The sequence below is a fragment of the Lytechinus pictus genome, chromosome 2, assembly GCF_037042905.1.
Source record: "Lytechinus pictus isolate F3 Inbred chromosome 2, Lp3.0, whole genome shotgun sequence".
NCBI lineage: Eukaryota > Metazoa > Echinodermata > Echinoidea > Temnopleuroida > Toxopneustidae > Lytechinus > Lytechinus pictus.
This window is the reverse complement of record NC_087246.1, coordinates 20,720,275-20,732,906: the sequence shown is the minus strand read 5'-3', so window position 1 is coordinate 20,732,906 and position 12,632 is coordinate 20,720,275. Positions and strand designations below refer to the sequence as shown.

At 36.6% G+C, this 12,632-nt stretch overlaps 1 protein-coding gene across 2 annotated transcripts; it reads right to left on the bottom strand.

Moving 5' to 3' along the window:
- Positions 1-1,177: 1,177 nt before the first annotated feature.
- Positions 1,178-12,026, bottom strand: LOC129254592 (mediator of RNA polymerase II transcription subunit 19-like). 2 transcript variants are annotated; one of them, XM_054893090.2, is made up of 6 exons: positions 11,806-12,026; positions 8,025-8,144; positions 7,128-7,258; positions 6,596-6,704; positions 5,903-6,015; positions 1,178-4,893 (listed from the first exon to the last, which is right to left on the bottom strand). In XM_054893090.2, exons 1-6 carry the CDS (start codon positions 11,978-11,980, stop codon positions 4,825-4,827), a joined length of 717 nt encoding a protein of 238 aa, XP_054749065.2. In that variant the 5' UTR covers positions 11,981-12,026; the 3' UTR covers positions 1,178-4,824. The 2 variants fall into 2 exon arrangements, with proteins under 2 accessions (XP_054749065.2, XP_054749066.2); XM_054893091.2 differs by having other exon boundaries at positions 5,903-6,009.
- Positions 12,027-12,632: the final 606 nt, after the last annotated feature.

The window sequence follows — 12,632 nt, the reverse complement described above, 5'->3', positions numbered from 1 at the left end:
CTCGGCAGGAGGGTGCATATGCACCCCCTCCCCCAGCCTACGCCCTAGCTTGCAAGGTGAATGTGAGAGGAAGGTGCAGGACAGTGACAATGAAGGGTGAATAAGAAGATTAGGATAGATGAAGATTAGGGAATGCAGAGAACTGTTCGGGTAAAGCAAGATGAAGGGATTAGTTTATGGGATATTGGGTGATTTCAAGTCCGGTGTTGGCATTGGTGGTGGAAGCACAATTTGGATTGCTTCCCCTAGCTCCAAAACCAATTCTGAGTTTGTAAAACTAATCCAGATCACAATATTGACACCCCAACAACAAGTGACTTTTCAGGACCATCTTCATTTTATGTTTGGTGTTATACTCATGTACAAAATGACCTAACACCAATACCAAAAGGTCAACACTGAACTTGAAATCACCCATTGTATAAGAGTGAAATGTGGTGTTTGAGTGAAAACGAGATGGAAATTTTGAGGACTGAACATAGTTTAGTGCATATTTAACTCAATGGGATTGAGAGAGCAATGGCGAGAGCGATGTGTGGTGTGAAGCTGATGGATAGGAAGAAGACAGGTTTTTATGTAGATGTTGGGTTTGGAAGAGGTGGATCGGATGGCGTAGGCGAATGAAGTATGTTGGTATGTGCATGTGTTAAAGAGAATAAGGCCGCTCGAGTTTGAGGTGGCTGGTCTGAGAAAGGGGCGACTGAAGAAAACATGGACAAAGCACATGCTGGATGAGAGTAGGAGGGTTGGGTTGAGGGAGGAGGATGTACTGAAGGAAGTGGAAGGAAGGGACGAGGGTAATCTCTGTGAGTGCGAGGCAAATCAAGCCACCCTTGTAGTCAAGGACTAAACCAGATTTAAAACCTTAATGACTGAATGTGACACCTTCACCCCTCTTCTTTTCATGCTCTTCCTCCTTATCATCTCCTCTTTTTCTTTCTTTCTTTCTCTCTCTCGTTCTTCCTTTCTTTCATTCTTTCTTTCTCTCTCTCTTTCTTTCTTTCTTTCTTTCTTTCATTCATTCTTTCTCCCTCTCTCTTGTCTCTTCGAATTTCTCCCGTTATTGCTCCTTACTACCACCCATATAAGTCAGAGCAGAGCTTGTCTGGTCTCGGCACTAAAAGATGAAAATTCTTCAAGCATATCGTAGACATAAAATACAAGGAGTAAATATGGATTTTCTTTGAGTTTCAAGTAATTTACTTTTTTTCTCAGCATGGTATGTAATGCATACTATGTATGGATAATGTTGTGTAGTATGCAATAAATACTATGAATCCTGTAAAGCACAAAATTTTGCATACATACATGAAGTCCAACACATAAACAGCTCACTGACCAAAGTGGGATATGACAGGAAAATTGTAATGTAAAACTTGTGTCATTTTTTCCTGCACTGTTGAAACATTTTTTTACTACAAAAATTAAAACCAAATTAAAATTCACAAAGGTGGTTTTGAAAACACACGGTTGAGTCCATGGTTTATGCAGATTTCATGTATAAATTACGCTTAATTTAGCGCATATCGGGCACGTGTATAAAAAATGTCAAATACTGATGCGCGCTTTTGTCACAGTGCGCCAAACTGATGCCTGTTGCCGTGGTTATCCATATTCATGAGTCCACTCTCCAAACAGTGGACTCATGAATAAAATAGCGTATCTAACCATCTAACAGGCATCGATTTAGCGCACTGTGACAAAAAGCGCATCAGCATTGGACATTTCTTATACACGCGCCTGATACACGTTAAATTAAGCGTAATTTATACAGGAAATCTGCATAAACCATGGATTCAACTGGGGGTTTTCAAAATCACCTTTGTGAATTCGGGCCATAGAGTTCTACTTGGACAAAGTTTGTATTTGTTCAAGGTGACATAATACATGAATATGTGATTTGTCTTGAATATAAGCAAGAATAGCTTTGTAACTCTGCAAGAATGTCATTGCAAAATTTCATTTAGTTTTATACATTTAAATTCATAAGAACAAAAGATTTACATATCATTGATAAAACATGCATCTATACATACATCTGTACATACAAGAAAGAATAACTCTACCAAACTTGTTGTGTCCATTCACATTTAGACCTTGTTAAATACAAAAAAAGTATGTTTTATAGACATTATAATGTACATTCAAAAGTAAAAATCAACCTTCACTTCTTTTTAAAAAGGGATTGTGGTTGGTTCTAATAAATCTTTATTATGGAAAATTGACATTTCTAGCACTGGTTAGAATATGTCACACCTCCATCATGTGACTAGAAATATGAATCAAAGAATATATCAATTATGGTGCTACTGGCTTCCATAGATGAGATTAATAACAATCAATCACTCATTGTCAGGCATTAAGTATCTACTCTAAGCTGTCCATGGACAATAATGGGGCTGTTTAAAGTTGGTATGTAAATGACATGCCATAACAACAATAAACCAGTTATGAAATACCCCCTTTCTGTCTACTTTCAGATTATTTCAAAAGAAAACATTCGAGGGTAAGGTTTAGACCCCTTGGAGCATACTAAAATAAGTTAAAACAAACAAATGCCATGTGTGCTCTTCTTTCAAGAAAAAAATCGGAAAGGATTTGATTTGTATGTACATTTTCAAAACCCAGGAACACGCATATAACATTCCTTACAATAAACATTGGCAATTGTATTGGAAATCCTTATTTTAGCAATTATCAAGTTACATGAATTGATTTAAAGTTGGAAAGCAAGAGTATACGTGCTGGAGAGCATAAGGGTCCCTGCCCAAAGCCAAAATCTGCTTTCTTACTTTGATCAGGATTATAATTGGTCACTTCATTTGTCCTCTCTTTTTGTTTCAAGTTCGGTATTATGAATTGACTGTTTCATCTCAAAAAAGCACCATCCACAAATAAATAAATTTACCTACTCCACATTTCATTTCTTACTTCTAACACTACATGAAGATGGTGAAATAAATTGTATTAATTACGTACCTAATAAATAAACAACAGAACAAATAAAATTTTTGTAAATCGCCATTCAATAATCCGCTTCACGTAATATTGTAAGTTTACAAATACCAGTACGCTGCAGCTGTATTATAAAAAGATATCTAGGTGTTTTATCAGCAAATAGCAAATTTATCATAGAAATTCACCACGTATTATTGATTTATGTTATGATGCTAATAACAATTCAAAGAAACAGGACTCTGGGGGTGTTTCACAAAGATTTAAAAGTTACTTAGAGTCGCGCTTAAATTTCAGTTGCATGAATAATATAAAGCATCACTCCATTGGTCAGATCATGCGCAAGGGACACACTACCACGTACATGTATCCATTAATCAGATTACACGTTAAATAACATGAGCATGTTGGTATTGAAGCACGACTCTAGGTCACACTTAATTCTTTGTGAAACACCCTACGGTCTTTAATCCAAGAGGAGCAAAGTTAAAGAATACATGTACATTTATTTCTCCACCTTCATGATCTCATTCGCCAATATACGTTGATAAATCTGTCTCACGAGGACCTTGTTACCGGCACAGAAATAAGAATTTAGAATCAATTGTAAATCTATCAAAAGGGTTTACCATAGATTTACGATTACAATTGATAAGTATAGTTAACTCCCCACTGCAGGTATTGCTAGAGAGCACATCTAGTTTGTGTTTAAAATTTAAGATGTCTCAACAAAGACCTGGGGCCAGTCCTACAAAGAGTTGCGATTGAACGGATCAATCGCAACTATGGAAAGCAAGCCAGCAAAGTCAACATAGAAAATGCATATTTGTTCAAAAACTTTTCTAGAATGTATTACCATAAATTCATTGATTTCTTGACAATTTAATGTGTTCTCCTTTGTTTACAAAGGACATTCTGCAAATTTTCTGTATAAAAAATTATGACATTGATGGATTTCCATAGAGTTACGATTGATTGGATCATTTGTAACTCTTTGTAAGATGGGGCCCAGGATGGTGCTTCACAAAGATTTAAAACTGACATTTGTATGCCCAAGTTCTTTAAAATACAATCTAACTGTGATTCTAAGAACACTTTCTAGTCACACATACATTTTTTTTTTAAGTCTTCCCTCATCAGCAAATCTGTACACAAGGGCTGGGGAGCTATGGAGCCCCATAAATACCTCCTGTATTAAAAGTTGCATAACAGATGCAGCAAACTGCATTGAATCAAAAGGGTAACGATAAATGAAGGTAATGATTTCATACAGAAAAATAACATTGTTTATGATCATTACCTCATTCATAGTAATGGGAAACACTTTAAACACTCAATACTGATGTGTACTTCTGTTGAATTGGTTGCTCTCTGCTGTCATGAAGCAAATAATTCATGTGTGCTCACTGACTGGGGCAACGGACCAAACAGAAGATGAGGTAGATAGGGGAGGACCTTTTTCTACATTCCATTAGGGGACAGCATTACGTATACATACAATCATCCAGCTCCATCAACAACTGATCCAAATATCTTGAAGTCGTAGGGTTACCCATAAGGCTGTGATAGGATCTTTGGTCAAGGATAATTGTGATGATTACGATTATGGTTGGGTTTGGATTTAGGTTTCATGTTGGACTTATCACTATGCCCAAGATAACTTGGGCTAGACTCTTTGTAAAATGAAATCAAATCCTTTAAACATGTTAGACTTCCGATCGTGGCAATGTCATCAGAGCATGTATCATGGAATCGTGCAGTCCCTAAAAGCCATGTCTTAACATATTAAGTCCACTGTGATATATTATATGCACATCACATAAAGTTGTTGATATGTTGCATTCAAACCAATGATATACCATGAAGTTGTCACGGCCTGCCTGGTCCGCTGCCGTCATGTGTTGCAGGCATGCCAGGGTGCATTGGATCTTGACGAGCCTGAGAGAGCGCAGGAAAATATAAAAGGAAGTAAAATGTTAATCAGATGAAAAAGGGATGGACAAGTAAAAGAATCATCAAACATACATGTTTTAATTCACCATATATGTTAGTAACCCCACAAGAAAGATAATGACCAGTCACAAGCATATCTTTAATATGATAGTTCAGAGTGCTTCCCAAACTGCATAAGAATCATACACACACACACATATATATATATATATATATATCAAAGTATAATTTACAATCATATTGTTACTTAACAATTAGAATGTTATCACTTCAGGCAAAATTCAACTCTTAAATATAATCCTGCCAAATGCGAGTGTCCTAGGGAACAATACATCAACGCTCGTTATCTGACAACTTTCCTTGGTTATGATTGGCCGAGGCACAGTTCCTGTGGTAACTGATAAATAAAGCATACTTTGTCGGATTAAGCAGTTCCATGACATTTGCTCCGGCGACAATTGCTCCGCTCTAAATTCCACACTTATGGAATGAACAACTTCAACCCTGGGTTTAACACTATACCCTTCCTGAAACCCAACATAAAACTCTATAGCAACCCTAACCATAACCCACATCTTTAATTAATTCATTAATTAAGCCTGGAGTGATTGTCGCAGAAGCATGTCATGTCACCAGATAAAACATCTTACAAGTCCTTTCATGCAATTCTCTCCAGTAGACATATCTTACCACAGCAAAACCAAGATAATAGTGATCACCATCAATGTATCATTAAGTTTATTTCTTATTTTTTTAAAGAATTTTAAAACGATGGAAATTGAGATTTATCATAAGACTGCTTTTAGCACATACCAATCTTTGAACAAAAATATAAATTTTACCTATATTTCAAACAGTTTTAAAGAATGAAGCTTTCAATTCCATTTTACCCTATATAATTGCACAAAGTTGGTAAGCAAGGATTTCAATGTTTCCATTGAAGACAAATTGGATAATGCTAATTTGGGGATTGAAGTAAATAACAAAACTATACCTTCTTCTTTTTCTTCTTCTTGTCTCTTTTCTTTTTCTCTCCATCTTGATCACCATGTTTCTTGGTTTTCTTATGTTTCTTCTCATGGCCATTTTCCCCACCAGCTTCTGCTCCTAGTAGAAGAAGGAAACGGGGAAAAAATCTTTACTAACAATGAATTTCAATTTTTCAATTCAAGTATTCATTTCCAAATTCATTAAAAAGAACAATGAGAACAAAGTTATATAAAAATTTAAAAAATACAACAGAAACAAAAGTATCAACAGAACATAACCAGAACAAATAGTGGTAATGATAAAATAATGAGTGGCACATAGTTATAAAAATATAGATGAATAAAATAATGAATGGAAATGGGGCATGCACAAACTTGTGAAGTTGCAGTACTATAAAGAGAAATTCTTAAAAATAAAAAGAGTTTGTACTATTTCAGATGTAGTAGGTTCTGATATAGAGTACTGTGAACTAAACATTTTGGTATAATGAAAGCTCACTTTAAATTGTCAACACAGGTAATGTATTGCATATTTTACTCTTATTTTTTAACAATAGCAAATTTTCTCCATAAATCATTTGGCACATATTTTTTTTCATTCATACTATAAACTATGCACTTCTGATTGGGAGAAAATAGAATTGCAATTAATTGTGACTGTTTATGCAACAGGCTCTAGTATTCTGACAAAGTCTTACCTGCACTCATTGGTTCACTAAGTTCAGGTATGCGATGATCTCTCTTGTGTTTCTTGTGCTTGTGTTTCTTTGCAGGTTGATGATGTAGCAGCTTGTACTGGTCAGGAATCTAAGATACATATAAGAATAAACCGACTTAGAAGTGATTCCATTCTCAAGACGGTCAAAACTTAATGCATGCTTTGAAACTGACATTATGTAAACTCAGCAGTGTCTTGAACAGTCTTGTCAGTAATAACTTCCAACTTAGTTATTAAATTATCATTGCAGATGGGAATGAATACTCTGATAAGCATGACTCCAATTACAGTCGTGTGCAATCAGGGTTGCCGGGTGAGAGTCTATTAAATGCAGTGCACAAAAAAAGGATAAACATGTACATTACACATGGGTTCCAATAAATGTTCTGGTGCGGACATTCGTGTGTCGTAATACTCAAAATTCAAACAAGTCTGACTTGTGTAAAATTGAAGAGCTGAGCCCCATGAAATTAATATACCCCTTGAGGGCAGCAAATATTAAGTATACTTACCGATCCTGGATGGAGTTTAAATCCCTGTAGCATGGCTGTGGTGAAGGGAGCAATTTCCTTTGTAATTGGAGGTTTCTCTATCACAGACTGAAGACTACTGTTGTCTTGTGAGCTTACAGTATCAATATTGCCTGGAAAATATCAGACGGAAAACAAGATGTTTTGTTTGTGTAAATAAAATAATGATGAAATAGGTGGAAAATATAATTAAAGAATCCAATGCTACTGGCTTATTTCACGATCATTCCACTAACGGTAGCTTAAGAGAGACATTTAGCCAAATCTCGTGAAATGTTTGATTTCATTTCAATCAATATTCTTGTTAATAAAATGAGTAAGAAGTTTGTGTAAGTATGTAATATCAAATAGTGAAATGTACTTTTACAAATTACATCTTTACTCATTAAACTATGTGTTGTTGTTGTTGTTAAGAAGCAATTTCTTTGGTTTGTTTTCTCCTCCCCTCCCATCTTCGATTCGTTCTTCTTTCTTCTTCAAGCAATGTCAGACCTTACATTATCATGAATTCCGGGAAAGTGTTTGCAATGGGTGACTGCTAAAAAATAAAAAATGAATTTCATATGAGATAAAATCAATTCTGCAAGGATATAACTGAAAAAAATTACTGATTTTTTGGATATTCACTGAGCTTTTTGCATATACACTCGGATATACAGAGCTTTTAGATATACACTGTAGATCATTTTCGCAGTTGTGAATCCCATCCCAGGATCTCAATACACATGGCTATTAAAGTGACTGATTGAACTTTCAATTCTACAATTGATTCTACAGTGTGGGAAATGAAATCAGTCATTAACATTAGTTCTATAATCATTACTAAGATTTGTGTTAGTAGGCAAAGGTCAAATATTGGATTCTCTAAGACTCACTAACCTGGAAGGAGAGGCAAGAATGCACTGAGTTGTTCTTTGAGTTTCTTGGTGGAAAATTTGTTGTAGCTATGCTCCAATCCATAGTGACCAATCATGTGAGTTTCACCTGTCACCTCAGAACCTGATTGAGAAAGAGAATTCATTTCACAATTTCAAAGGCCTGCCTGTTCCTAGGATAAGTAGAATTCAAAATATGCAGGGATAGTGTTAACTATAAACAAAAGTTGTGCCAAGTGCTGTGTTTATACTTAATAGCTGGCAGTCTGGCACCAATTCAGAACATTCCATTAGTCAATTGTACTAGTTCCAGTGGTCAAATGGTCAATGTAGGGCTTGACGTTACATGTAGCAGTGGCCTGGTGGCCCGGGGAAACGCAAGATGACAGTCGGGGCCATCAAAATTCTGTAAAAGCCCACACTTTGTGGCCCTGTTCGGCTTCCAAAATTCTGATCAATTGTAATGTTTTCTATTGTTTTAGGGACACCAAAAATATGAAATTGATGGTTTTGGTGGAATGATCGTGCCACCAAGTATAAAAGTTAGGCGTGACGTGTCAGGTTAAAGCTCTCTATGCTGATGCTATACTGTCCTATTGCCAATTGACACACATTCAAATCCTCTCCTTGCAGTGGTGTACAGATAAGGGGGTTGGGGGCACTTGCCCCCCCCCAATAAAAAAAAATTAATTAATAAATAAAACAAAATAAAAATAAATAAATAACAAGAGTGTCGCTAAGGTGAGCACATAATACGCCCGCTTGTAACATGGAAAATGGAGCTATTGGTCAAGCAAGCAAAGTGACAGGTGGCGACTTCACCTTTGACCTTCTGACCTCAAAATCAATATAATTGCCGAGATCTATGCTGGTATCATACACACCACATTATATGAGCCTAGGTTAAGTTCAACTAAAGTTATCGCATTTACAAGGACTTCAAAAGGGTAAGATGAAAACATGTCACTGTGATCTTGACCTTTGACCTTTTGACCTCAAAATCAAGAGGCTTCCTGGGATCCATGCTAATATACAAACCAAATTATATGAGCCTAGGTTAAGTTCAACTGAAGTTATCACGTTTACAAGGACTGCAGGAGGGGAGGATGAAAATATGTCACTGTGATCTTGACATTTGACCTCAACATCAATAGGCTTCCTGGGATCCATCCTAGTATCATACACACCAAATTATATGAGCCTAGGTTAAGTTCAACTGAAGTTATCGCGTTTACAAGGACTTCAGAAGGGTAAGATGAAAACATGTCACTGTGACCTTGATCTTTGACCTTTTGACCTCCAAATCAATAGGCTTCCTGGCATGCGCATGAGCGAGGGTCCGAGCTCAGACCCTCACGCACGCGCATGCGATGTCTTGAAATCGGCAGCGAATTATTAATACGTGTGAGGAACTCTATGTTGGCTCTAGATCACCAATTTTGAGACTGATAGAAGCATGGAAAAGCAGTGAAACTTTTTGTAAAGTAAGAATATTAGTTTTAATTGTTTTTAAAGATCGTGATGTTGCATGAATTTTATATTTTCCCCCCATAAAATCCCACCTTTGACTTTGTCAAACGCAAACGGTCACTCGGAATATCAGAGCGAGTTCACGGGCTCGATGTTCGGGTAAGTGTAGCGGTAGTGAAGTGGAGCCTGCAGGAACATCGCTTGAGGTAACTAACCTCGTACTAGTGTGAGTGGGGTGACCCCCCCTCTTCTTCATACTGTCTACAACGACAACGTATGGCAGTGAGTCCAAACTTTGCGTGTGTCCATACTTCGCGGACGGTCATTATCTAGAAAACTAGACAATATTCTTAAAATCTGACATCATCAACGTGAAAAGCGACTTAAAATTACCCTGTGGCGTAATTTTTTTTAGGATGAGTTCAGTATTCATGAAAATATTGACAAAAGATCGGCAAATTTGTCACCGTTAGCGCCCGTTCCGAAAAAATCTGATATTCTCAACAAGCATCACGATATCATCATTTTGCAAGCAGATATTATCAAAAATGTGAGTTAAATGTGGTAGTGACTGATTCTATGGCATTTTGTCGTCAGCGGTTTTCCAGCACAGCGCACATTCGTCGATGGGAATGGAATTTTGAGAAATCGCGATACCGGCGAAACCCGGCCTTGCTTGGCCTGCCCTTGTCTTGACCTACTTCACATTTTCATCAATGATTTTATAATTAATGATCCTGCCGTCAACTATTTCTTGAATTGGTTTTGTATAAATTGTGAATATTTTGTGAACAAAATTAAGCCTGAAGAATATTTTTGAAAAGTCCGCGAAGTTTGGACACCCCATCATATAGTCACGTATTGTATTACCGGACACATTATGATTCCGGACGCGCATATTACTGCGTTCGAAAACAATTTCATACCGTATGACTTCCGCAATTCAATTTCACAGAGCAATACATGGAACAAGATTGCAAAAACAAGGCGAAAAAAATCCAACTTTTACCTTATTATCTCTAAAATGACAGAAAATGCTTAAAATATCATATAACCACTCATTCAATGAACAAGGTTATGATATAACCTTGTTCTCAGTTATATCTCCATGTGTGGCAAAATAAGGATGGCAATGTTTGGCTTATTTTCTCTTTTTCTTTGGGAAAAATGCTTGATTTTTTTTACACTGACAGTTTCCATCACAGTTATTCGTCATACAACTTGGCCCTTAAGTAAATTTGATTCTTTAAATTATTTTTTCTTAATTAAAAATAGAGATTAAAAAATGAAAATTTTCTTGCCATATTATTTTCTATCAATAGAGGGCGTACACAAAAATATGCCCAAAATTCAAGTTTTTGAGCGCTCTAGTGAATACAAAAATTATTCCCAAGTTACTAATGAAAAATAAATTGCAACTGTATGGAAATTAGTAATTTTGGTCACAAAAGTGATATTTTAATCATTTTTTAAAGTGTGTGCTGTGTACAGCATTGGCATGCCATAGTCCTACCTGTAGATTCTCCACAGGCAGGATGGTTGCAGTGAACAAGTGCATATAACATAGTTTTACATTAACGATTGACATATTTTCTAACGGAAATATGGGCCTGATTTGCCGAATTTCAATCTCGTCCACTCCTTCGATCGAATGATGAGGTGTGGTATATTGTGGGTGACCGTCGACGGCTAGTTCTCAAGGTACCCGTGCGCGAGGTTTACCGTGAGTAGAGCCGTCGATCGGCAGCGCATCGATAGAACTTGACGAGCGTCACGATACGAACGCGAGCATATATTATTGGAAAGTGCCATGGAACATGCAGCTAACAAGAAAAAATAAAATAAGTTATCAAACACGAATTTATTACCAACATCTGCTCAGATTCGATATAAAAAGCAAATAAAAACTTAGAATTTACTCATATGATATAAGAAGAAAAAAATCACACAAATTTGTTCTTACATCATTATAATCAAAGATATCTTTACCCGTCCGGCACGCGTCCGGAATCATGATGTAATTTGTCGCGCACGAAAATAATTGTTTTTCGTGGAGGGGTATGCGGCAACTGCGATGCAAAGAAAATGGTTGGTAAATATAAAATAATTTTATCATATTCATAATTTTCATAATATTTGGAATAGCAAATGTGATTTTTTCTTGATTGTATTTCCTCTAGTTGTCATTTTTAAAGCACTGAAATAAAGGTGTCCGGCAATAGGATACACTGCCATACAACTTCAAGTTGTCTAGTTAGGCTACAACATAACATCATTTTATACGGGTGGGTCTGTTTATTTTTTTTCCGACTTACCATTGGATAGTGGTGGGTCTTTCAGCAGATAAAACGGTTCTGGATCAACGCTAGGTGGACTCAGGAATTGTTTCGTTGGCATTGGAGATCTCTGACGAATCGGTGTCGGCATTTTTGGAGGAATGCCTCCGTAGTTTGAAGAAGAGTCGGAGGGACTTCGCTTGAAAAGCGACATCTTTTCTTTTTCACCAATTTGGTCTGCCTAGAAAACAAGAGAGGGCGCTGTAACATTATTGGAGACAGAACCATTAATTAATGGTTATTGATAGTGCCTATATACAGTGCGTCCCACAAAAAACGAAACCGAGATTTAGCGATGATTTATCATAACTTAATCATAAATACAATACAGGGGCCGCGGAACGGTTTTCAAAGTGGGGGGGGGGGGGGGGCTGAGCCAAAAGTGGGGGGGGGGGCTGACCATGCTAAAAATCACAATCATATGGTCATTTTTACATTTTTGTACACGGTTTGGAAAAAAGTGGGGGGGGGGTGAAGCCCCCCCCCGGTTCTGCGGCCCCTGCAATAGACAAATGACCTATCAATGTAAAGCATAGCAGCTTAGAATCTCCTCTTTCATCTGATATTATTTACATTATTCCTCATTCACGCATGAGTGAGCAAAAACAATTTGAAGAAAGGATACCAACAACTCATTTGGCGGGGGGTATCTGAATTTCAAAAAGAAAATCACATGCCTAAAAAGTTCAATATCTGCTCTTTTTTTTTGATACCTTATTCACAAAAATGATTCAGAAGTAAAAAAGTTATGTTTTCTCGAAACAATGCTAGTATTTCCATAATTTCATAATAATCTAAATAATCTA